General features: G+C 41.8%; 2 protein-coding genes across 3 annotated transcripts in view; both read left to right on the top strand.

Moving 5' to 3' along the window:
- Window positions 1–127: 127 nt before the first annotated feature.
- On the top strand, window positions 128–15,766 carry urb2 (URB2 ribosome biogenesis homolog). 2 transcript variants are annotated; one of them, XM_041040652.1, is made up of 12 exons: window positions 128–187; window positions 643–798; window positions 1,380–1,556; window positions 1,756–2,906; window positions 3,000–3,138; window positions 3,318–5,847; window positions 5,998–6,158; window positions 6,285–6,395; window positions 8,112–8,354; window positions 10,887–10,983; window positions 11,891–12,024; window positions 15,264–15,766. In XM_041040652.1, exons 2-12 carry the CDS (start codon window positions 673–675, stop codon window positions 15,459–15,461), a joined length of 5,067 nt encoding a protein of 1,688 aa, XP_040896586.1. In that variant the 5' UTR covers window positions 128–187; window positions 643–672; the 3' UTR covers window positions 15,462–15,766. The 2 variants fall into 2 exon arrangements, with proteins under 2 accessions (XP_040896586.1, XP_040896595.1); XM_041040661.1 differs by having other exon boundaries at window positions 148–187; window positions 650–798.
- A 4,219-nt stretch (window positions 15,767–19,985) lies between these two features.
- Window positions 19,986–25,813, top strand: part of galnt2 (UDP-N-acetyl-alpha-D-galactosamine:polypeptide N-acetylgalactosaminyltransferase 2) — a 51,030-nt gene continuing 45,202 nt past the window's right edge. The window contains exon 1 of the mRNA XM_041036009.1: window positions 19,986–20,363. Within this exon, the coding sequence (XP_040891943.1) occupies window positions 20,268–20,363 (96 nt within the window). The 5' untranslated portion in view covers window positions 19,986–20,267. The remainder of the gene's footprint in view (window positions 20,364–25,813) is intronic.

Below are 25,813 nucleotides of genomic sequence, written 5' to 3'. Positions count from 1 at the left end.
TTAATATCGCGTGAAACCACCCTTTTAATATAATTTCTGCGAGGGCCTGTGAGGAGTGGCGAAAATCAGAGCAAACCGTTGGCCGACAATTTCGATCGACTCTCGATTGCTTCGGGCTGGCTGGCAGGGTGAAAGTTGAAAGTTCGTCCAAATCTGAAAACAGGAGACACGTGCAGGCTGAAGAGTGGTAAGTTTAGTAAAAATACATTTACACAAATGCATATAACTTTTATTAAATTATTAGAGTCGAGGCTCGAGAGTGTTTGCTCGAGTGCAGACGAGGAACAGCCCAAATATTAGCTTATTTTGACGTTAGCTAGACCATGCTATCTAGCTAGGTGTCGTTAGCTTTAAAGCATGACAGTCTGTTAAACTTCAGTATTGTGACAACCAAACACACATAAACAGGCAGAAAGTCAGTTTTACTTAGGAGCATGAACAGCTTTCAAAAAATGTTAAATGTATTAATCATCACGCGGTTATCACGTTCTTAAATTATAATTGTGACTAGTTTCTTCCTGAAGATGAATTCTCGTTAAAATAGGTTTTGTGTTGAGTGTGGCTCAGAAGTCGTAGCAGAAGATCTAGGTTGACTGCACCTACAAAAAGGTCTAAATACTCATCTTCTGTCTGTCTCAACAGACTTGAGTAACAGTAGCACCAGCTACAGCGATGGCTGCCATCTACTCAGGTATCCATCTGAAGCTGAAGAGTCCGCAGACTCCATGGGAAGACAAGCTGAGACTGGCACGTTTTGCCTGGATCTCCTCTCAGTGCCTACTGCCCAACAAGGAACAGGTAACAGCTCAAGTTGTCTCACAAGATGCTTTTGTCTTCATAGAATGGTAATGACACTTGTTTCCTGTTTTACTGTGGGTGCATGGTTCAGATGTTGAGAACTCTCAGAAGTTGTATATGTGCTCAGTGTGAAAAGTGGCTCTTATAGTTTTATTTTATAGCCTATATCAAGATCCATGAAGTGCATTGTCTGCATATCAGTTATCTAAGTCTGTGGATGTTTGGCCTCCCCAAAAAAAGTATTTTTTAAATGAATTTTAGCACAGGGTTATAGTAGTACTTCTATTTAGGATGTTTTCTTGAGGTACTTCATAGATTTGGATTCGCCTATATCTTGCACCTTACTTCTGCACCTTACTTGATGTTTGTTCTTACATTTGCACTGTGGTGAGGCACTGACCAAATTTGCTCTAATGGATTTGTTAAGTTCTGTCTTTGTCTCTTGCTTATTGTTTATTCATTCTGTCATTTGTTCAAAATTCTCTCAGTGTCAGTTCTGGGATAGTTGAGGAAAGATTCTCTTTATTTAATGAAATTAAAAGCAGCTTATTATTATCTGTCCTGATCATTTCCCACTGTAGGTGCTGTTGGACTGGTGCACCCATGCTCTGACTGGCTGGTACAATCAGAAAGTGGAATTTTCTCAGGATGTATTGGAAGGCCTGTGGTGCTACCTTGATGACCTGCTTCACAGCCGGAAGCTCCACTCACTTCTCAAGCAGGGCAAGACCATCAGCCTGAGGCTCAACATGGCACAGGTGCATGAAGAGTTAAATCAAAAACTGTGTGATATTGTGGTATTTGTAATGTAACCACCATAATTTTGTGTTTTCTCCTTTTTTTTAATCACGTTTAACCAATTCTCCGGCCCTAGCACATTCATACTTTAGAAAGAGGGTGTGTTGATATTGATAAATGAAAGTTGCACTGACACCTTTTTCCTCTGTTTGCCTCTAGCTGCTGCTTGATCGTCTCCAGGAGTGTGCATGTGTTGGCTCCAAGTCGCTGGTGTGTGTGTCCACCATACTGAGTGTGTGTCGGGGCATTCTCTCTTCTCCTGTGCTCTCATCTGTCTTCACCACCAAGTATGAACTCATGGTTAATCTGCTGGTCAAGCTCTGCTCTCTGGCCTGCTGTGAGCTACAGCAGCCATTGCTTACAGAAACCCCAATGACTGAGTCTGGGACATGTCAAGACGAGGTGATGACTGAGTCTCCTCAAACTGAACCTAGTACCAGTTTGGACACTTTGGACATTCCCCCTGATCATCCAGAGTTAGATACTAATAAATCCTCTTCCAAGCCAGATGAAAACTTACATTCGCCTGCCTTGTTTGAGGCGTTACTTCAGGTGCTGTTGTGCTATTTATCGGTTCAGCGACAACAAGCAAACCCTAACCGCGTCTTTACAATGGTAACCAACCAGCTCATCCAGCCGTTAGTACTACTCAGACACCTGCTGACTTCTGGGGAATTTGTACCTTCTCATACACATCTGCAACTCCGCCAGCAGCTGTGCAGAGACATCCGCGTCAAGATAGACGCCATCCTTCAGTTTGCACTTTTCCCCTCGGATCACCTGACCTCCTATAAGGAGGAGCTCTTTCCATCTAAAGAGGATTCTGGGAAACGTGTTCCAGGAGGGACAAAAGGCCTCCTGAAACCAGTTAGTGCCATACTTTCCAAACTGAGTGCTCAGGGCTACTGTGAACCACGCCTACACTACTCTGTGAAGTCCAACACATTGTGTCTGCTGTTTAAATTTTTTCTGGAAAGCTATGGAAAAAGAAGAGGAGAAAGTGAGGAAGAGCAGAGGATGCTGTGTTTCTATTTTCTCATCAGATTAGTCTCAGTCTTGGATCTAGGTCTTGATGGACACTCATTCTCACCTGTAAAAGACCAACCAGCCTCTGGGCAGAAGTCTCCCCCGGCCTCCCTCTGTTCCCCAGAGAGCTGGAGCCTGGCCCTGCTGGCTGTGGAGTTTCTGCTAAACCAGGCCCTGTCAGCTGATATTTATAACATAGCAGCGGATAGGATACGACATGGAGAGGTCCAACTCAACTTTTACAGAGCCCTGGCACAAATGCTCTTCAACCAGGCTCAGCCAAGGTGAGAAATCAGTCCTCCTGACATGTTCTTCATTGTCTCTGTCTTCGGAATATCATGTTAAACTTTGGTATCTTGTCTTTTACCGTCTTTTAGCCTCCCAGCATGGTACCGATGTTTGAAGGTGCTGTTGAGTCTCAACCATCTGATACTTGAACCAGACCTGGACCAGCTGTTATCTTCAGCCTGGGTTAATTCTGAATGCATGGAAGCACGAGCGCAGCGGGCCAGACAGGTCTTGATTTCATCAGTAAATCCCAAATTGTATCTCGTATTTTAGATAGTAAATGTTAAGAAAAGTCAATAGTAAAGCTCAAGTTGAGAATTAAATACTTGTAAATACACAATTGAAATGCTAAAATCTTTAAAAGAGATGTTTTAACTGAGTTGAGATTTTTTTTTTTTTCTCAATAGCTCATGGTGTGCAGTCTCCTCCAGACCTACACAAAGCTCCGTCAGCTCCCTCGCCTCTTCTCCGAGCTCCTGTCTGTGATCTGTCAACCTGCTCTGGATGAACTCCGGCCTCCTCTGCTGTCTGAGGAGGTCTGTGCCTCCCTCAGAACTTGTCTTCTGGACATACCCCCGTCCCAGGGCCAAGAGATCTGCTCCCTAGTATTGGAGAGCATGAGGAAATATATATTTCCTGACCTCGTAAAGGAAGAAAGAGAAACAGAGAAGATGGAGACTGATGGAGGAGGAGATGATGAAGGAAAGAAAACAGAGGTGAAGGTGGACCAAGAGAGACAAGATGCGTCTTTGAAGCTCTTCTCCCTCAGCCAGCTCCTTCATGCTGTTTTATTTAGTCTGAAGACTCTTGACAATGCATCTCCTCTTCCCTTAGTCAGGCAGAGTCAAGCCCTGATGAAGGAGATGCACCAGGTAATCAAGGACTTACTACAGATGTTGTCAACAGAAGAGAAGCCTGTAAAAACAAATATAAACTTGGTTCAAAAGACACCAAAGAAAAGCAAAAAGAATTTGGAGCACAAAGACTCAGAGAAGGTTTCAGAGTCTAAAATGGGACTGCTGTGGGAGCAGAAGACCCAGGAGGCAACTCTTCTCCTCAGGTACACCTGGGTGGAAGTGGACACACTTTTTGACATCAACTGTAGTAAATACACGTCTCTTGATTCAGCCCAGATGGCAGCTGTAAATGAGACAGAAGACAAAGTTCTTTCTAATGCTCCAGTCCTGACCCACATAGAGAGTCTTGTATCCGGTGACATTTTACCAGCACGTCTCCATCCTTCTCCTTCGTACAGCCCCATGAGCTGTTTGCTGCTCAAACTCCTCACTTTACAACAGATGAAGAAAGTTTTGTTAGATAGCACGTCACTCGGTGAATCCAGCACTGCATTGCTAAACACCGCTGCCCAGTTTATTTTAGCTAAATTGAAGTTTGAGGTGAGTCCCCATGGAGAGCAAGTGTGGGACGGGCAGATAGGCAGTGTGAATGCCAGCTCCTACCCGGTAGCACACTGGCATCTTGTCACATCCAATCTGCCGTTGATCGCTCCCTACCTGAGTGGAGAAGACTTGGGGCGCATAGCAGATATTCTTGTTAGTTCAGTCCTCAGCAGACAGACAGACAAAGAGAAAGACCAGCCACCCATCTCTCTGACTGTCTCCCTCATATCCTCACAGCTCCTCCAAAGCCCAATTCTTGCTGAGTTGTCTTCACTTTTCTCTGCCACAGTTTGCTCCCTCACACAAAGGATTAATGGCGTTCTCATGGTGGCACATGCACCCAAAGTCTGTGCTACGCTCCCGAAGTTTCAGGAGAAAGGAAGCGATGCCAGTCAGTCTCTGTCAAAACTGGTGAAAAAAGAGGCCACGGTTGAGGATATATTGGCGTCCTCTAAGACCGGAGACGTGTTTGTATCGCTGACTGACGCACAGACCAAGGACCTGGTTAATTTACTCCAAATTTTAGCAAGCCTTAATCCAGATGGGATGAACTCTGAGGATCTCTCTTCCGTTTTCCTCCTCCTCCTCTTCATGCTCACCTCCACCTCCAGTCAGTCAGACCGGGTGGTTGTGGGCCATGCTGACTCTGGAGATGATGCTGTATTCCTGGTGAAGCTGCTCAGGATCCTGACTTGTCTTGTGGAGAGTAGAAACTTCCAAAGTGTTTTGAAGCTCATTCACGGAGGTTCTCTGCTCCAGGCTGTTGTGTCTTCTCTCCTCTGGCATAGCAACAGTGGAAGATTTCGACCCACATGCAGCCCTGATTGGTTGGATTTAATCAAAGCAGTGCAGGACTTCATCAGGTCCTTGGTCCAGTTGATTATAATCAGAAACAGCAGCGTTCGACTCAACCTGGACCAGTTTGCCTCCTTTCTTACCAGTAAGGAAACAGCAAGCAGACAGAATGTTGCACCCAGTTCAGCAGCTGTTTCAGGTAAACCAGATTCAGGACCATCCATTTTGTCTGTCCATCTTGTGTTGGCATCACTGTCTTCTTTTGCCCTGGGAATGAGCTCTAACTTGGGAAGGAGTAAACCAATGGATCAAACCTTGACCCAAATGCTCACAAGAGTGACTGCTTCACTGGGACCAGCTGTTGAGTCCGTCCTAAGGCCCCAGCCTGCCAGCAAAGCAGCCATTCAGCCAGCCACTGTCCTCGGTCAAGCCTTTGTGGTAGAAGTTGTTACTGTCATGCTGCACTGTGAACTGTCCTCACTGTCAGTGGACGACCAGAACAAGCTGAATGACACCAAGCTCATCCTGAGCCACATGACCCTGTACCAGGGCTTCAGCCAGCAAATCCTCAGAGAAATAAGCTCTGCCCACAGACCCATGGACTTCCTGGTTTCCTCTCTCCGTTTCCTGTCCACTTTCTACAAAGCAGTGGAGAAGACAAGAGGAGAGGAGGAGAAAGGAGGAAAGGAGTTGGATGAGTTATACATTCAGATACTGCAGAATGTGCACAGAGTGCTGACAGGTACATATTATGATTCACTTGTGCAATAACTCAGTATTGTCCTTTCATTAATTATCGGACAATGCTATTTATAGAATTGACTTGATGGGGTTTTATTTTTCAATTGCTCCACATTATACTGAATTTGACACACTCTTATTTTGCCCACAGCTCCTTGGCTGTCTTCAAATGATGTTAGTGAACTGGAGCCAGCTGTGCAGGAGCTGCTGCGTCACCTTGTGGAGAACAGCACTACGGGTCAGTTCAACCTGCTGCTCCTGATAATCAGAGAAGGACTGGACGTTTGCAAACTGAGGGCTGGAAACTACAGGGTGAGGCCCTGATCTATCCTGATAACTTGTACACCTTTGTTATTTCTTGTTACAGGATAATCTGTCTAACTTTTGTTTCATTTTTTTGTGTTCTAACTTTCTCTCTCTTCCTCCTCTGTTCTCCAGGAGGTGCTATCTGCAGTAACCATCGTTAAGCTGCTGTCCTGTTGTCAGTTACCTGAGTCCTGCTCTAAAGCTCTGTGGCTCATTGCACCGCAGATTATATCTGTTATGGTGGTGAGAAAAAAACACACACTCTCAGACACAAACTCACACAAAGTCATATGCAACAAACACAAGAGGGGGCTTGCTTCAGCGAGCATCACACAAAAACACACGTGTTACTCATAGACAGATATGCACACATAAATGCCCATCTGCACATTCACTTGAAGAAAGGTCTTGCTATGATTAGGAGCTGTTTATGTCAATCCACAGATTTTTATAATTGATATTAAACTAGTGATATAAGACTGTATGTTTAAACTGATTATTAAAAGTTATTAAAAATGTCCAAATTCAATCTTCGGAAGTGGTGACAGTATTTGAGGATGAGAATGAAACTAAATTTAATGACTGCAGTTTGCCTGTCAGTCAGGCAGGAGGAGCTGCTTTCCAAGCTGAAAGGATTTAAACAGTGCTGTGTGAGTGCGGGTGTGTAATGTAGGTTTGTCCAAATATCCCTTTCATCAAGAAAGATCTTACCACCAATTAACATATCTAGTTTCACTAGAATGAGGATATACAGGGCAGTTCTCGTAGAACACACCCTGCCAGCTTTGTGCTTGAGGCCTCAGTCAGAGAAGAGCAATGAAAACCCACTTGCTGAGTTAAATTCCTCATTACTGCCACTAAAATGACTTTCAGTACACTTTGATAATCCTGTCATTAAGGGGTTTTTTTTATGTGTAGACAGAAGGAATATCAGAAAGTAAAAAAAAAAATCTGTACAAGCTGCACTGCACAATGTTAAGACAAACAGGGACACTTCCACGTTGAGAGTGTTTTACAGTTTGTTCTTCAGGCATCAGTAATAATTGTGCTGGAAGTATGTGACAGCTGTCCAGAGTGACTCAGCAGCCAAACAACAATCAGTCTGCTGATTTCCACTGGAATGCCTGTTCATTGTAGTTTCCACTGAGGCTCCTTTGGTCAATGTGTTTTCCATCAGGCCTGCTGGGTGGAGCAGCAATCTGCTCAACCATACTGCAAACACACATGCACAGAGTACTTTAATGTGCTAACCATGCTGTTCTTTCTTCTGTTACCCCTCACTCACTATGTCCATATATCGTCTGTCTAATTTGTCATTTATTCATGTCTCCCACACTGTTCTCTTTAGACAGTGTGGGAGAGGATTCATTCAAAAGTCTAAAATCATCAGATTTTAATGGCTATAAATATTAATGTTTCAGAAGCAGGAGAATATTTGTATAGGTCCTATTTTTTTGCAGCATGCAGTTCTTGGTGAATATGGACTTGGGCAAAGTAGTGCAATACCCCCAAAAATAGTTTTATTATGATTTGTTGTAACAAGTGGCTTTTTTTTCTTAGCAGTCATTTTGACTTGTCACAGTTGGATAAGCACAGGTATAAATAATAAAATGAATGATGGCTGAATTACATTTAGCAGCTTCAGTTTTAGGGTCCAGGTGTTGTACAGGCTGGCTCACTGTCACACTGTCATGCCTTACTGGGACACTTGAACAGGTCGAGGCCATCATTAATATTATTAGCAACAGCTGTGTCATTCCTGCAGTGACAAGTCAAAATGTCTGCTGTGTCTGTGTTGTCAGTTCTGTCGGTTTCATATTTAATTCAATATTTTTTACTTCTAGAAAGCTTTAAGAAGTCATGTGCATGTGTGCGTCTGCATTTGCAGCTATTTGCTCTCATAGTTGTTTAAATGTGTCTCACTCACTTGCTGTGTGTGCTGTCTCTCCATGTAAACAGTTCTTGGTGAGATCATCCGGTCAGGACATCTCTCTGACGCTTCCCCTCACCGTTCCTACAGTAATGTCAATGACGTCACTGCTGCGCCAGGGGGAGGGGCTAATCACCAACCCCCATCATGTGAACTTGGTGCTAGGAGCGCTTCAATCAGTGTCCCTTGACCACTTGACCCCACTCGTCTATCAGTCAGCGTTCCTCGCCGTTCATGAGGCACTGTTTGCCATCATCCAGTGTCATCCTCAGGTACGAAGAGGCAGATGGGTGGATGGTGCAGATAAGTGAGTGAATGAGTGAGAGAGAGTAGTGTATGGTCTGCACAATACCAGAGCTTTGAGGCCAGGATGTAGATTTAAAGTCATATATTGTATATTTTTTAGTATTTTTGACATAAACCCATAAACCAGCAAAATTTATATAGTTCCCAAGTACTGTGACAAAGATTCATACTGAGACATTTTATAGTGTAAAAATCAATCTATACACTGTTTTTAAATTACATTAAACTTAGTTTGGCATTTCTGCACAGCTATTTATTGTTGCTTATTGCTGACAGAGACACAGATACCCGTACAGATACCCGTATATCTACAATAATCCAATATATCAGTCTGGCCAATTTATCTGTATTGCTCTGGTAAAGAGATTTAAAATATCTAATTAGATGAAAATCAGGCCGGAGAGATAAAGAATTAGGGCATGTATCATGGCGTACATTATGTGCAGTGATGTTCCTGAGTGACAAACGAGCAGTCAGAAAATGTTAAAATGTTAAAACCTCTGTATAAACTATGCTAACTTGTGACTTATCTGGAACTGAACTGACACAATTAATCAAAATAATAGTTGTGATTAAATACCTTTATCTGAAATGCAGGGAACACACAAAACAAGGGTTATATCATATCAGATGGGCAGAGGCATTCACTGATTGTTTCCCTCAGCTAGAACAGTCTAATAAGAAAGTTGCAAGGCTTAAATTCAGACTTAAAAAACAGGCAAGCCATAATTAAAGCTATTTCACAATATTTCAGAAGGTAAAATAAAAAGCTAGAAATAAAACATTGATTATTTGTTTACATGTACAGTGTTGACATAGGAGCTGGTAGTTCGGCATACACACACAGAAAAATATTACTTGTATATACTTGGCCCACCACACCCCATGAAACCAAACCTCAATCATTGTAGGTCAGTGCTGCTGAGGTGAATCCAAGATTTGAATAAAATGCGGCATGTGCCTTAAACTGTGCTGCTGAGCCCACACGATGCCCCAGAGGAATGTCGCTTTAAACCAGAGGATATTGCAGCTCACCAGAGTCGTGCTGCAGCTGCACGAAACCTCATAACATTCACGTTTTCAGTTTTTACTCAGACTGTTTGCATTGCTGAAACGTGTTAAAATTTGCATTCCAGCCCACACATGGCTTTTTGTTGTACTAGTGTTAGTGTGATAATTTTTCTGTTTCTCACACTCTAAAATGTTGACAGTGTTGTTGTTTTTTTGTCCACAAACAGTGACAGAGTGCAAATGAAACAGGGCAGCTGTATTGAATAAAACAGGGCAAGAACCAGCTAACCAATATCAGATGTTTGTGAGGACATAAGAGTGGTAAAGGGGGGCAGCAGAGAGGGAGGTAAAACTAAGAGGAGGCAAGGAATGAATGGAGACTACAGTTTTTAAAGGGTGGCAGGGAAACAAAAATAAAAAATGATAAAGAGATGAAAGAGGAAGGAGGAGATGGAGAACAAAAGAATAGGATACGATAGGAATGCAGTACGTGAGGAAGGTCGCAGGACATTGTAGATAAGAGAGGGAGTGAAGTGGAGAGAGGAGGTGAGATAGGACAGAGAAGAGGGAGGGAGGTGGAGAGGGGAGGCAAGGGAGCTGGCATACAGTGCTGGTTGGCATGAAGCGGGTTTCAGTCGATGGAAACCATTACTGAGCTCCAACCAGAGCTGGTGACATCACCCCCCCCTCTCCCCTTCTCCCTTTCTTCATCCTTCCCTCAATCCACTGAGGGCCTCGAGGAGAGAGAGAGAGGGAGAGGTATGGACAGAAATGCAAACAGAGCTGCTGTGGGAATCCAACTTTTACCTCAGTCATTTACCAAGCTTTAAATTTATGGCTGCTCTGTTATGGCTCAAGCAGTGAAAATGATGTAATTGATGGATATTCCTGGATTGTTTTGTCATAATTCAAAAACATTTCTCTGTTCAATGTCTAATGTCCTAAAACTTTTCATTCCCTCTGTGAATTTCTTTAAACTTAGGAAAAAATATAGCTCTTGCAAAGGGAAATATTTAAACCCAAGACACCATGTTTTCTAACTGTTCCATTACATTAAGTGGAAATACTCTGGATGTCCTGTGCATCATTTTCTACACATTTCCCTGCGATTTAACCAGACTTGTTTATTCTTTTTGTTCCAGTCAAATCTCCCCTAGAATTTAAAGTACTTAGACCGTAAAGTAGTTTTTGATGAAACCATCAGTAGGTCGGGTTGAGCGGGATTCATGAGAAAATCTACTGTATCAGAGCAGTGAATAAGCAAAAATATATAGCGAAGTCAGCTGGAAATCCTCAAGAATTAATGTACCATGATGACTTAGCTGAGTGTAGAGTTTTTCCAAACACAGAGTGGTTATGTTTTTGAGCAAGTCTTAAGTTTTCACTGTCTTTGACCAGTTAGTTGCCAACATTATGACGTGCAGTATGGATAACTTATACCTCCTGTTCTGATAAATAGTGTGACAGCTCTGTGTGTGTGTGTCTAGGTGATGTTGAACGCAGCTCCATCCTTTTTAAATGTCTTCTACCGTCTGGTGGCATCCATCATGCAGGAGGGTCGGCAGAGAGGAGGCAGTGATACAGGTAACACCTACAGGCTCGGTCAAATAAACTCCTTATTATTAATTAATTTATAGAAAAATTATCAGTTCAGAGAGAAACTTAAGAGTACATTATGAAAAGCTGTATGTAGAAAAAGTAATAGAAAAGTTGATAAAAGTCCTCACACACGGAATAAATCCGGTTCATCTAACATTCCAAAGGAGTCGATAATATACTGCGTGATCCAGGCCTGGTTTGTTGTATGACGCCCTCCTGTTCTTGAAATGCAACAAAGAATAAGACAGCAGATTAATAACAAATTCAGCTGAATTAACTTTAAAGTCAGTTTTAAAAGAGATGATTCATCTTTCTAGCTATTACCTGTTACTGGCAGTTAGTGGAACTGGTGGGGACTCGGTGTCATGCCCAGTCACATTTCAACACTTCTGGCAGTTTCTGATATTTACTCAACTCGGCGGCAGTCTCCCAAAAAAAAGAGAAGTATGAGGACAGGGAGTTTTCATAATCTTGACTCATTTTTCAGTCTAAATCCACTGTAAACTGCTGACATCTGTTGCAGAAATCTGTGCTTAGTCACCATAGAAACTGTTCTTTACCCGCCAACAAGAGTGCTGTGCAAGCACGTTGTGGTAGGATCCTTAATTTTTGATGTGTCCAGTTTTTTGCTGTACTTGAATTCAAGGATAATTTATTATCTTGGCTTAAAAAAAACATTTAAGTCTTAATAGGGCGATCAATAGCAACATCAAACTAGGGCAGCTTGAAAGAACAGGTACTGGAACTGAAGCAGCTTGCAGGGCCAGGAGAGAAAGTTTCCTGCACCCAAAACTGCACTTCCCAGGTGTTATGTCAAAAATGGTGTATTTGCCACATAGAAACAGGTGAATGAATTAATGTCAGTTTCTGTCTTTTTTTTTTTTTTTCTAAGGTTCAGATAGTGACGTTTATCTCCAGTGCTCCAGATTAGTGGAGAGGATGTACTCTCACATTGCTGCTACAGCTGAGAGCTTCACCACACTGTCAGCCTTCATGGTGGCTCAGTACGTCACAGAGCTGCAGAAGGTATACCCACACACACACACACACACACACACACACACACACACACACACACACACACACACACACACACACACACACACACACACACATTTTGAATGCTCACTGTGTTTTATTTTTCCAGTATTAGCATTGGAACATTATTTATTCTGTTGGTTTTTGAAAATGCAAACACACACACACACACAGACGCACAATCGCATACAGTCATAAAGTCGTGTCATAGAAAGTCAGCACAGTTCCTCATCCAAACCCCTCTGTTATACCCTGTGATTTTCTACAGCTGTGAGTGACACATTTAAACACTTACACACACATATATGTACATATATGAATGAGGAAGCAGGATCTCAGCTGATCCTTTGAGCTAGCCCAGTTTGTCTTGTGGTGCGCATTGAGCTGAAGAGATTGAGCTGAGCAGAGTGACAGAGGCGCTGACGCCCAGAAGCAGAGATGGGGAGTATTTCCATCTGCCAGACTGTAAATGTTCACAAATCTCAGTGAACAGGTCCAGGATTACTGGAAGTCAGTGTGCTGGAATGATGCTTTAGGCTGGATGTTCCCTCAGAGCAGTGAGTCACGTCTGGTTTGTGAACGCGGCTCCTCTCTGTCACCAGACTGTATTTAACATGATGCCAACCTGACTCAGCAGTTTCCAGCAGAGCTACACATTAAGAGGAAGACGTGCAAGTACCCATCCAGTCAGACAGGTGGACAAAGAGAGACAGTCAGACAGACAGGTGGACAAAGAGAGACAGGCAGACAGACACGGTGCAGAAGAGGGGTTTGGGATTCTTTGAGCTGGATGTGAGTCATGTAATAATCGTAAAATTGGATTTATATTGTGCTTTTAAATGAACATTTCAAAGAGATGGACCTCTTTACGAGTCAGAGGCAATTTAGTCGCGTCTGTTTGTCAGAACTGTTTCTAATGGCTCTCAGCCTGAACTGAACTTTCCATGCAACAGCCAGGTGTTATTAGACCAGAGTGCACTTAAAGTAAAGTAATGTTTTTATGCTGGTGGAGTTTGTGAGTTTGGAAAATTAATATTATTATTATAAACAAGTTGGACTTGCTATTCTATTGAAAACATTAGTAAATGAGTATTTAGCATTGCACTTCTATTAAATTAAATCCGTCACAGTTCCAGTTCCAGATATTTACCACAGGTACAGGTGAAAACGTCTTCAACAAGGTAAAGTTTGTATATTAGAAAAAATATTTAAAGGAGGTTGTAAATATTAATCTACCTAATTGTTATGTAATTCATTAGATACAGTAGATAGTCAAGTCTTTTTTACTTACTGTATACAGCCCCCAAAAAAGTTTTTCACAGCTTTACCATTTATACAACATATGACACCTTCTATTCTTAGATTTAAAAAAAAAAAAAAACCCACTGCAGTCAGTTTTCACTGAAAAAAATGCTCGGGAAGAGCAAGACAAGACATGCAATAGGTGTCGCATGTACACAGTTGATGGAGAAAGAAAGAGAAATAAACTGATATTATGGAACCAAATACTATGAAGTAGCAATGCTATACAGTCATAGGAATAATGAATTACAGGAAGGTAATACGGTGTTTAACCAAGACTAGCAGAACAGAGTTGGCAGTGGAGTTACACCGCAGATGATTTCATGGACAGTATAACCAATATGTAGCATATGTGCTCTTTTGCAAAGCACCACTTAAGAGTGCATAAAGGGTAATAATGAAAGGTTTTAAAGCAAATGCAAAGGTGTTTGCAGTAAAGGCTGGGTGTGCGAGAGGACAGTGACTCATCAGCTTCCAGAGACCACCAAATGTAGGACCTCAACCACAAAACTGATCCACACTTAACTTTGGCTAGTGGTGTGCTACCGCTGGGCTGTTGTTGTCTCTGGGTATCATTGACTCCTGACCCAAGTAACTGTAACTTTGGCCCACTGCTGCTCCACAGGACATTTGATTGGATAGTCTTATTTGCAGAAACCCATAACAGGCCGTTCCCTTCATAGTGTGAAAGCCTGTAATTAGGTGACTGGGTTTTTAATGTACTCATTTAACAGGTAAAGTCACCAGCACTGAGCAGCCATCATCTTGTCACGCTTTGTAAAGTGATGAATGTCAAAGGTATGAAGACATCTGACATCATCAGGTCATGGTGTAACACCTGTGGAGGTATAATGTAACAGGAATGAAAAACTAGACAGTGTTGTATGGCTTGTTTTGCAGGGTTCACTGAATACAAAAGGTGTTGTTGTGCTATTGTTTGTGTGTGCATTTGTGTGCTGTTGAAGAAAGACTGTGAGTGTTGTCGTAGTGTTGGGGGGTGTAGCTGCCTGAATACAGCTCTGCTTCTTCTGTCACACAGGTGGATATGAAGTCTGTGTATACCTCCCCATCTTCACTGGACTTACAAAGTCTTCTATAACACTATTAGTGGATGTAGACCGGAACAGATCTGGGTCAAAAATTCTTTTCAGTGTCAGTTTCAGACCTGAACCTCAACACAGGTTTAAATTTACAGTGTCCCTTTACGTTTCAGTTCAGTTCACAGCAACAGTGTCAGGTGATTGCTGACAAATGGATTGAGAGCGAAGTGCAATGCCTACATTATATCACATTAAATCACATGCACACCAAGCTGAAATGTAAAAGTTATGATATTTTATTGATTCCCCTTCACGACGTTCTTTTTTATGATGCTCCTAATGGGTTTAAGTCCAGGTTTATGGACCATTTATTTATAACTAACCCTCCGTTACATTTGCCTCAGGAGTAATTAATTCATCGTCAGCATCATCCCTCCTTTGTAGTTCGCCCTCAACATTTTCATTAACATATGTTTTGCCAGGATAGATGATGATGTCTGTCTTTTGATGCCACTCTGATTAAAACTTGTGAAGCTGAATTCAGACCTAAATGAATATTCAGCTATTCTGGCACATAATTTATAGTTTGATAGTTGGGCCTCAGGCTGTAGGATTTTGCCACATACAGCAGCATGTTTTCATTAATTGACCAAGAAAGAGAAAAAGATGATTGTATTAAAGTGCATGTGGAAAACGGAGAAGCATCTCTTTCTCACACACAAACACATTCTATGTGTTTGTTTTATGAAACAAACGTGAGCTTTGTTTGGCCTCAGATTCTCAAATTCCACTTCCTTTTTCCTTATTTCAAATTCTTCTTTTCTCCTATTGTCTCCAAAACTTTCTTCTTCTCCTTTTCTTTCTTTTTTTTATTCACCTGTCCAGGTTACTCTGCGACCAGACATTAAGCTGCATCTAACCGAGGGGATCTATCGGATTCTGGACCTTTGTATGGAGCAGGATATCAAGTTTCTAATGGCTGGACTGCAGACAGGAGTCAGAGAGGTGTTCAACGATCTGTACGGCAGCTACACCCACTACCACAAAGCACAGAGGCAAGGAGAGGAAAAGTACACTGTTTGAACTGTCACAACAAGCCTCAGTTTAGGTTCACATATGTGAATAAATATGGAAAGACTATGTTTATGAAACCAGTTTCTGAGCACTGAAGTTAAAGTGTCTCGTTTTGCTGCAACCATGAAAAATGATGTGTAAAATTTTGTGTTTATATTATAATTTAAAGAAACTGGTTTCAGTGGGATCTGATTGGATTTTTACTGAATGGCTGAAGATTATGGATATATGTGTGAATTGTACTTTATCTTTTCTATATGACTTGTTTTATACCAATTAAACAATCATTTAATATAGATTTAAATACAAAACCATCTCAAGCCTGTTTGTGTTATTTTGTGCACAGTATTTATCTATATGTATGGAATTTTTGTAGATTTTTGCCTTTATATGATTAAGTACAGTAGCACATCAGACAGGAAATATGAGGGAAGATTACAGAGGATGACAGGCAACAAATAAAAAGATTCAAACCGGGGATGTCACTGGTACATGATAAGCATTGTTCAGACTGCCGGGCCCTTTTTGTGGTTTTTATTATCACAACTGTCAAACGCATTGATTTAAAGAAAAGCTGTAATATTTCTCATGGTGTTTTTGTGGTTTAGTTGCTGCAGCAGGGCAATAAATGTGTGCTGCTCTCATCCTGCCGACCTGAGGATCTTTTTGGATTTAGTCTACATGCTCAAGCCTTCGGGTCATGTACAGCTGCTGAAAGAGTCTTTATCTAATGAGGGGAAAGCTCTCCTAATTACAAGTGAAGGTATATAAAACCTGCTGTAAATCTGTCATTGTGCGACGCCCCTGGTAGAAACACTGTCGCCCCGATTGCAGGTTGCTTTATGTTTAGCAAAGATTAAGTGACAGTTGTTTTATTTTACTTTGAATAGACCAGCCGAGCTGTTGATAAGAGGGCTGGCAGGAAGTGACAGCTCTGGGTTTTTTCATGCTGTAAATTGATTGTTTACACTGACATTGTTTGTAAACATTGGTGCAAAAACCAAAACAAAAAGTTAGAATCAAGTCAAGCTCTTTCAGAAACTGCAGAGATTTACATTCTTACTGTACTTGACAAAATAAATAATGATCTGGTGCTTTGATGTACCGAAGGTACTAAAAATATTTGTCCACACTTTGAGAGTGTTCAATCCTCTGTGCTGTTACAGCTGATTCATGTACATTTAAATGGTTTGGGGAAAGGTTTATTCTTCAGTCTAATTGGTTAGCTGTAAGAGAAATGTAGTGAAGTGAAATATTAGAATGAATAAAATGGACTGTTGGTCACTTCTTATTATTACTGTTAATAGGGGTTTGATCAGACTAGCTGTAAACTCTGCTTTTTACCAGTGACAATGTTTTACCTCAAGGTTTATATAAATGGTTGGGTTTTTTTTTCAAATGTACAAAACAGGCATATCAAAGCAAACTTCAATAAAATGGAAACTTATTTATAAAACCATGGTCCCTCAAAGAGCCTTTTACCTCAGTAAAAGCATTGCAGTTCAGAGCTTTCAGTCCTCTGTCTCTTAAAAGTTGTATGGGACTGAACCCTGGACCTGGTTTAACACAACATGACAGCTACAAACACACATGCACAATTCACACTCTCTGAATCTGAAAAAAAAAACCAAACAGTTGCTCTGGCATATTTCAGACTTGGTCTCATTGGTCTTTTTTTTCTTGGCAGCAGTTCGTCTAGTTCAGACAGTTTTACACAGTCCTCGCCGTTTTGCTAATGTTGAAACACCTGCACTCAAAAAGTGGCTGGGCTTATATTTCACTGCCACTTCATCATAGGTTTATAAGACTTGAATGAATTAATTCTTTTAGTCTCAGGCCTCCCGCCGGACAGCTTCTTTAGCCCATTTGGTTTTCTCATCTACAACAGTTTTTTTCTTTGCGTAACTAAGCACACTAACTACCTTCATTTGTGTGAATACTGTATATTTATACTGTGATAGTAAACCCACAACTGTTATTAACCAAAAATAGATTTTGAAAAGGGCTTTAATCAAGGACATAACTGACAGTTTATTGACTTAGTAATTTTTTTGGTACTTTCATAATTGGCTCTAACTCTCCAGCTACAACCACTTCTTCATCTGTAATATTAACTGTTATTTATCGTCTTTTTTAGATTATCTTTAATGCACTTAGACAAAACTTAACTTGCACACTGATTTTTCCAAAGCCTGTGATTTCACACACTGCTGGCATAAATTTACTGTCATTATTTGCAAATTATATCAGAGAATAAGAGTTCTCCTTTAGTGTTGGGGCATACTGTATGTTGACATGTTCCCTCCCCATAGTGTGGCTGGTATTTGAATGGCCATTTATTTGAAATTGGCAAAGATTTCTGTTTTCATCCAAAACAAAAGGCCAACTTTAATTTTGTACTTATACAGCATTTATATAATGAAACACACACGCTAACTTGAGTAGCTCTTTACAGGTCCGGCATATGTTAAGATGGCTGACAAGTTCACAGTCAAGAGACAGAGTTGTTCCTTCTGCTATTTCAGGAAGATGAGTTGAATTCTTGAAAGCCAAACTTATCCTCTTCAGGGGTAATTTGAGACCCTCATAACAGTTGTTCAAGACATCTGAGGCAAAGGGCAAAAGATAAAAACCTGTTTTACCCCTGTGCAGCTAAATTTGCACATCTGTTTCTCCGCGTTTTGCTCCTCCACCTCTCTCTCTCTAACTTCAGCTTGACTTCCATCCATCCATGGTCTACTACTGTGGGTAACATAAACAAGCTGAGTGTCTCCTCAGACCACCGTCATGGAAGCAGCAGTGAATAAATGTGTGTGTATGAAATACTACTGGGACATTCTTTGGAGGAGCAGCACAAAGTGTGTATTGACAGCATTTTTTTTTGTTTGTTTTTTTACTTAGACTGCAAGGCAGTTTGCTTTCCAGTCAAAATCTGATTTTGTTACCATTAAAATAAAAAATATCAGAGGCAGACTGAAGCACGTTGAACATGAACTGGACCTTTTTTATTTTAACCAAAGGTGTTCCAGCTGAGATCTATCTCAGAGAGCGTGGATCTGAGTGCCACAGGGCATAGAAAAATCTGTTTGAACTGTGCTTTCAAATGGTTTAACAATGACAGGTTGGCTGGCTCAAAAGATATTTCACTGAATATTCTAAGGTTTTCAAAGGATGATCCATCGGCTACAAGATTAGGTGACAAAAAATACTTCTTTTCTTTTGTATCTGAAAGTTTCTGAATATTATGGATTTCTGCTGCTTTAAAGGCCTTGAAAACACATTATCTCAATCAGTTTCTTACTGTGAATAACAGCTTCCCACATAAACACTCTACTTTAAGCCAAAGTTTGAACAGCTTTGATCATTTCATATTGAACATTATGATATCACTCTTTTATGTGCTCCAATTCTGATTTAATGACACTTTAATGTGAGGTAGTTTGCTCGTGGTCAAACGTCAGTCAAATCAGACCCCACCCACAGTCCTGATGAAGCAGATTAGCTGAGTTTTTGAGAGTTAAACTCTTAATAAATCTAACATTTTATTTCCCCAGACTTTGACTCCGATTACATATAATGTCATGATTATTTTATAGTTTAGTTATAGAGAAATGCTTTTTGAAACCACATTTTCAGGGAGTTCAAAGAAAATCCATGACCTACCCGCTTCATAACTTTTTTTATTACGTGTTCTTGTCCTCATAATTAAGATAAGCCACATGATAAACTGTATTGTGTGCTGTCTTATCTGAGAAACTTTAACATAATCATAACCTGGTATCACATTATTATGAGCCTCAATACAATCAGGGCGTGTCCCTAATCTGATACCTTATCTATACAAGATATTAAAGTGATTTCTCTGACTTTTAGAATAAAACAAAGAAGGTACTCTGTGTTTCAGCGGTTTCTGTCACATGGACCCTTCTATAAATACTTTCAGAGATTTTCCCTCCACCCCAGTAAAGACAGGCACAAATCCCATCATAGCTGCAGATTTTTCTATCAATCAACAAATCGGTTAATCAACTAACCATTTAAACTGTAATTATTATTTACTATATGTATAAAAAACAGGATGTCAGACTGTGATAGGGACACGATGAAGTTCTGGGCTGTCTTCACCATATGTTTTCACCTGAATAAGTTTATTTTGGAGGACTGAGATTTAGGACAAGAGAGGAAGCAAAGGGAAAAGCAATGGAAACTAAAAATATCCCAGGCCTTTCAGGTAGTGTCTCTACCTTTTTCTAGGTTGGTTCATGTCAGGCCAGAGATGAACCAGAGAAAACAAGGAAAAAGCTTTTGTTTTCTCCCATTTAACCCGGTTTAAACTGTCTCTGGCGCCCCCAGCGTCTCGTCGGAGCACATGCAGCCCCACGGAAGACTGAAACCATGTAGCATGATAATCACGGATCCTCTCTGTCAGCTATCAGAGCCACACAACTGAAATTTTACAACAATCCTTTCCTACAGCCACTGTCCCCACCCCCTCTGCTCGGCTTTAGCACGGAACCGCACGGCACGGCTCGACTCGCAGCCAGCCCCGGCCCTCCTCCAGGGCTGCGTGAGCCGGTGTTTGATTGGATTAGAGTCGGCTAGCCTTTGCCCTCTAACCTCGTTGATGTTGGCTGGCTGCTTCCTGCTCCCTCCGCTGCCCCTGACCGACTGACGAAGCCTGCTGAAGCCGCACGGCGAAGCTCCCCGCACGGACACAGCCGACCGGGACGAGCCGCTACAGCCGCACCAGACCAGACCAGAGCCGAGCCGAGCCACGATACACACAAGCAGGCGGGCGAAAAAAACGAGGCAGCCATGCGGAGGAAATCGAGGATATTGTTATGTTTTGCGGTGCTGTGGGTGCTGGGGATAGCCTACTACTTCTACTCGGGGACAGCGCTGAGTCGGAAGGTAGGTTTCCCATTCCTCGACTGCATGTTTTTTTTTTCTGGCCGCACGGTCCGTCCCCGGGTCCGTGTGGATGTTTTCCTCCGGCACAAAGCGGAGATGGAGCGGCGTGATTTGGGCGCTGTTATGCCTCTTTTCTCCTTTTCGGGGTCTCGGTTTTGCGGCTGCACCGATGCTGCGAGGAACGTGATAAAGGGCCTGCTAGTATCAGTGGGCAGGCATTGATTTGGTGGAGATGAGTGTGGACAAGGGCAGCGGGGTAGCGGGGCTGGCCGGTCGGCGTGCACAGACCTCCCGCTGTGCCGGCGATTGCCTTCCCGTGGCAGTAGCGAGCGGAGCACGTCCAAGCCGGGCAGCCTGTTAACCACTTTGCCGCGGCGGCACCGGTTAATGTGAGAGCCGAATAAAAGTGAAAGCATGCAGAGTGATTGTTGTTAATATTAGGCTGCTGGCCTGGCTCACTGGGCCGGGGGGGTGGGGGCGTCGGCGGCGTCGGTGGTGCTGGTGGTGGTGGTGGTGCTGGTGGTGGGGGGGCTGCCTATAGAGCACGTCAGCACAAGCTGCTGCTGCTGCTGCCCAGAAATGAGCAGAGATCAGGAAGTGTGCAGATAAACGCCGGGTTAAATCTCTCGCACGCCATGCTGTCGGGATGAATGGTGGCTTTAAACATCTGTTCATTTTTTTTTCAGCTGGGAGGACAACCTAGATTCAGCTTAAATTCACGGCTGTGATGTCCAGATTTCCTGCTGCTCATGTCCCTGCTGTGTGAAGACATTTTCACATTGATAAACACTCACATGCAAGTTTCTAAGGCGTACTGAGCTAAAACTAATGCACTAAATCCTCTTTATAATGTTAGGGTTTTGTGGAAACTGCCTCAGACATGCAGCTTTATGTTTCCGATACTCTACCTGCCCTGTTTATATCAATGTGAGGACTAAGTATTAAATGCTAGAGTTGGAACAATTAATCGATTAGTTGATTGACAGAAAGTATGATAACTGGCACATTGTTTATTTCCCAAGCAACAGTGCCAAATATTTGATGGTTCTGGACAAGATACATGGAGGTGGCATTTTGGGCTGTAGCAAACATCCATTAGCATTTCTCATTATTTTTTGATGCTTTATTGACAAAATGATTAATTGAAAAACGACCTGACAGGTTAATCAATACTGGTGATAATTGTTAGCTGCAGCCCCATTAGTAACACACCCAGGCTTCAACATCATCACAACCTACAGCCTCCAAAATGAACTCACAGTTGAATCAGCACCTCTCTGAAATAGTTTGAACAAAAAAAGTGAACATCGTAACATTCCTGAAGGACGATTTACTGCAGACTGCATTAGTTGTGGCTGGGTGTGTCTAATAAACTGGACACTGAGTTTAAGTCGTTTTTCTGGTGTGTGTTGCGTAGCTGTAGTTTCCAGCAACTTCTTAAACTAGTAAGTCTTTATGGTCACACGACAGGGCACTGGAAACATCAGTAGAAGGAGTCATAGCATATTATAGTAGTAATAATGGTGAGATTGATTTGCACTATGTGGAAGTATGGATTCCATTCATAATATACCAGGCCTGTACATGTAATAGTCTGTCATGTGTGAAATGTAAGTTAAATATCCTCCAGGTGTTCACATGTACACTCACATAGGTAAGACATGTTGCTAGTGTGCATGTATCTATATTCTGTGTGTGTGTGTGTGAGAGAGAGAGAGAGAGAGACAGAGAGAAAGAGAGCAAGAGTGAAAGAGACAGAGGGAGAGTGGGGCTGAGCACAGTCACTTTTTTATGTTGGGGGAACATCCAGCTTATGCTAACTCTGTGCGTCCTGCCCGAGCTAATGTAGGCCAGTGTATCCTGCTGTGTGTGTGTATGTGCATGGGCGGATGTGTGCACAGTACACCACCTCTATTACCCCTCTAGATTTGGTTGTGTGTATGTGAATGTCCTGTGTGTATTCCACCTGTCCCTTGTTTTGTCCTATCTGTCTCACAGTGTTTGCTTTGCTCCAGTCAACCAGAGCAGCCCTTTTACTTTTCCATTAGGCTGATAGCAGTGTGTGTGTGTGTGTGTGTGTGTGTGTGTGTCTTTGTGTGTATTTGAGGTTGTTAAATAGGGTCAAAGTGACGCTGCATGATAAGCAACTTTCTCCAGAGTTGGGTTGTGGGTAGCATGAATATTGAGCCTGAATGAGTGTTGCTCTCCATCTCATCTTCCTTTCGCTTTGAAAGAACCAAGGCATTTAATTATTTCTCCCTGATGCCTTGAAACAAACTTAGTAGCTGTAGTTTAGTGAACTTTTCAAAAGCACTCAATTCTTACGTAACAGCTTAAATGTAGATGGACTAAATTTCCTGGACCTAGTCCCCATGAAACCAATTCAAAACCAAATCTAAAGGTTTTAAACAATTCCTGGTGATTGATTCAGCTCCAAGGCTGCTTCTCTACATCCTTTTAAAGCCATTTAAAATTCAAAATCTTGAATTTATTACTAGTTGTGTTGGTGCCTTTTAGGACTGCCATTAACATTTATTTTTTTTGTTCAGCTAATGGGAATGAATTTTTCCATTTAATGGTTTAGTCTACAAAATGTAAAAATGTTAAAAAAGTCTAAAAACCAAAAATATTTAAAATACAATGTTTAAAAAAAAAAACTGAGATGAACAGCAAATCTTAACATTTGAGAAGCTGGAATCACAGAATGTTTGCAAGATTTTGTAATAAATTCCTTAAACATTTAGTTTTTATTATAAACATTTTTCTTGATTAATTCCCTGTCAATCGACTTAGTGCTGAATCGAACCCTACTGACTCTTTTGGTTTTCGTGCCCTTGCCATCAACTCTAATAATGTCATAAACAGTTCAGAGACTTCGTGGTTCCCTGTTGTTCCTTTACCTTTCCATCTCGTTTCATCTCTTGGCAACGGGTTGGTGAATTTGAAAGGATGCAAATCTAATTACGTAACAGTGTTGGAAGGTTTCCAAATATGGACAAATACTCCCCCTTGGGAGTTATGTTCAAAGCGTGATTCACAAGTTTACACGTTCATTCATTCATTCATTCATTTGTCAGACTTGAGATAATGGCGATTCGCCTGGTGTTTAGCGTGGCAGAGAAAATCAGACAAGGAGCACATCCATGGGCAGCGGTTGGATTTCTAACATGGAAACTTCCAAGTAACTTATCCAAGAGACAAAAACAGCAGGCATTCATATGCAGCACACATTTCAGCAGCCACCCCCTCTCCTCTGTTGACAGATAGTGCTTGAATCCAACATTACACCTCACAAAGCTACATGTTGTTGTGTCATCACAGGCATTGCAGTAAATCCAGAGTCCAGCAGCTCTGAGCTTGCCAGCGTGAGCTGGACTCTCACTATCATGGCAGCTAATTCAAATTCCCACTTCTGAATAATCTGAAGGACGGCGTCTCTGCCAGAGGACTTAGTTCTGTCACATACATGCACATGATGCTGTGGCTCTTAGGATCAAAGCGCTCACCAAATAGTATTTCTGCTATTATCAGTTCAAAAGTATCCCATTTAGAAGAAAGTCCCTCTTGTTGGAATCTCTCTGCCAATTCAAAGGCACTTTTTGAACACAGTATCAGTGCCTGTAAGCTATCACACTGTCATGTGTAAAAATGAATGTTCCTATTTCTGACAACTTCCTCATAAGCTTTTATTTTTTTATTTTTTGGTAGGGCAATAAAAAAAGGACTGAGAAGTACAGTGCGTCTCCAGAGGTTAAAGAGCAAACCTTCTGCACAAAATGTTCCTCGTATCTTTGATCGTAAAAATTTGACCTGTATCAGTGGGAAAGTTTGTCTTTCTGTAATGAGTGTACACAGTGATACTGAGTGTTCTTGAGCATTTCCCAAGTTTACTGCTACTCAGTTCACTTGCAGTGTTAAACGAGAGGACTTGGGCTGGGATACGATAATCTTGGCAAATTCTAGAAATGATAAATTTATAATTTATAAAATCACTGTCAGGCTTTAAATCTTTGCAGCAAAGACTTATGGTTTCTTGAGAAACCATTCATATTTTCAGCCCCTTGGCATCGGGTGGAAATTAAAATACATAATTTTTATTATGATAACCCTGAATAATGCACTCCTTTTTATGTAATTACATAATGCATAGTTAATGGACTGAAAGTGAAGTGTCCCCTCTTCTCCTCCGCCAAACCCAGCACACACACAGTGAAATGACAGGAAACTCTGACAGCCGGGCTCAGTGCAAGCCCACGTATCTGTAAGTGCATTGTTGTACATGGGAAGATAACATTGCAGATATCAGCCTGCTGTCTCACCAGGATGCCCCATGAAAGTCTTCCTTGTTGGACAAAAGCTCACAGGGTTTTTCCCTTCCAGCTCTTGAGAAGCCTACATCCTACTGTTGAGTCTACATTTCCTGCTAATCAGCGGCGTGAGAGGGGAGCTAAATGGCAGATAGAGGAGGGAACCACAGGAAAAACCAACAACCACAGGCTTCATTAAGAGAGTTATCAGCTGTTTAAGCAAAGCTGTAGATAGACGGTAATTGGATTTATCAAAGCAGTAAACCATGCTAGTGCTTTTTTTGTTTTCCTGAGATGAGGTGTGGTGTATGTTCTTGTGTTCCAGTTCAACCTGTGTCACACAAGTCTCTTATTAAAAAATGTAGATCAACACAAATATAATGTCATAATATCTTTAAATTCACTTTGGCAAGGAAAATAAGTCACACATGGTAAACACATTCATGCCAGATCCACTCCTACATACATTTGTCCGCTGTTGATTTGGAGCCGAGCTCTCACCCAAAGGTGGTTCGCAGTGTTGAATTGCAAATATTTCTCAGTGTGTTGTTATTTGCCAGAGGTTTGGATTAGTTTCTAGTTGGTGGCAGAGGATTCAGAGGAGAGTTCGGTGCTTCTCTTCCAGCGAACTGAAGAGAGGAGAGGAGCAGACACCAGTCGTCTCTGAAGGGATTCAGAGAGTTTGTAACTCTGGCTGATCCAGAGCTCATGAGTGAAAGTTACTGTCTGTTATCTGCAGCTCTAGGCGTTCAGCTTCTGCCTGTCCGTGCATGTCTCAATCGCTGGCTTTATCAATACATCTGTCTCTCATCGTAGGCAGCATGACTCGCTCAAAGCATGTTGTTGTTGTAAAAGCAGAAAATGTTAAAATGTTGAAAAATGGAGCCGTTGCACATGACACATTCTGTGGCGGCAGATGAGAATGTTGTATTGTGGGTGTAGATTAGATCGTGCTTTGTGTTTGGCCTGTTACTTAGTGTGTAGCGTGCCGAATGAGGTGGATACCGGCCGCTGCTCCTCAGCACAGCACAGGAGTCTGCACGGTCTGCTGTCACCCTCGCATATCTGAAGTCTTTTCAGTGAAGTCTTGACTGTATATGCATCCTTATTTACACACACACACACACACACGTTTACTCATAC

This window comes from Toxotes jaculatrix, chromosome 1, assembly GCF_017976425.1.
Source record: "Toxotes jaculatrix isolate fToxJac2 chromosome 1, fToxJac2.pri, whole genome shotgun sequence".
Lineage (NCBI taxonomy): Eukaryota > Metazoa > Chordata > Actinopteri > Toxotidae > Toxotes > Toxotes jaculatrix.
Note: the sequence above shows the minus strand (reverse complement) of the source record. Positions and strands in the feature narration are given on the sequence as shown.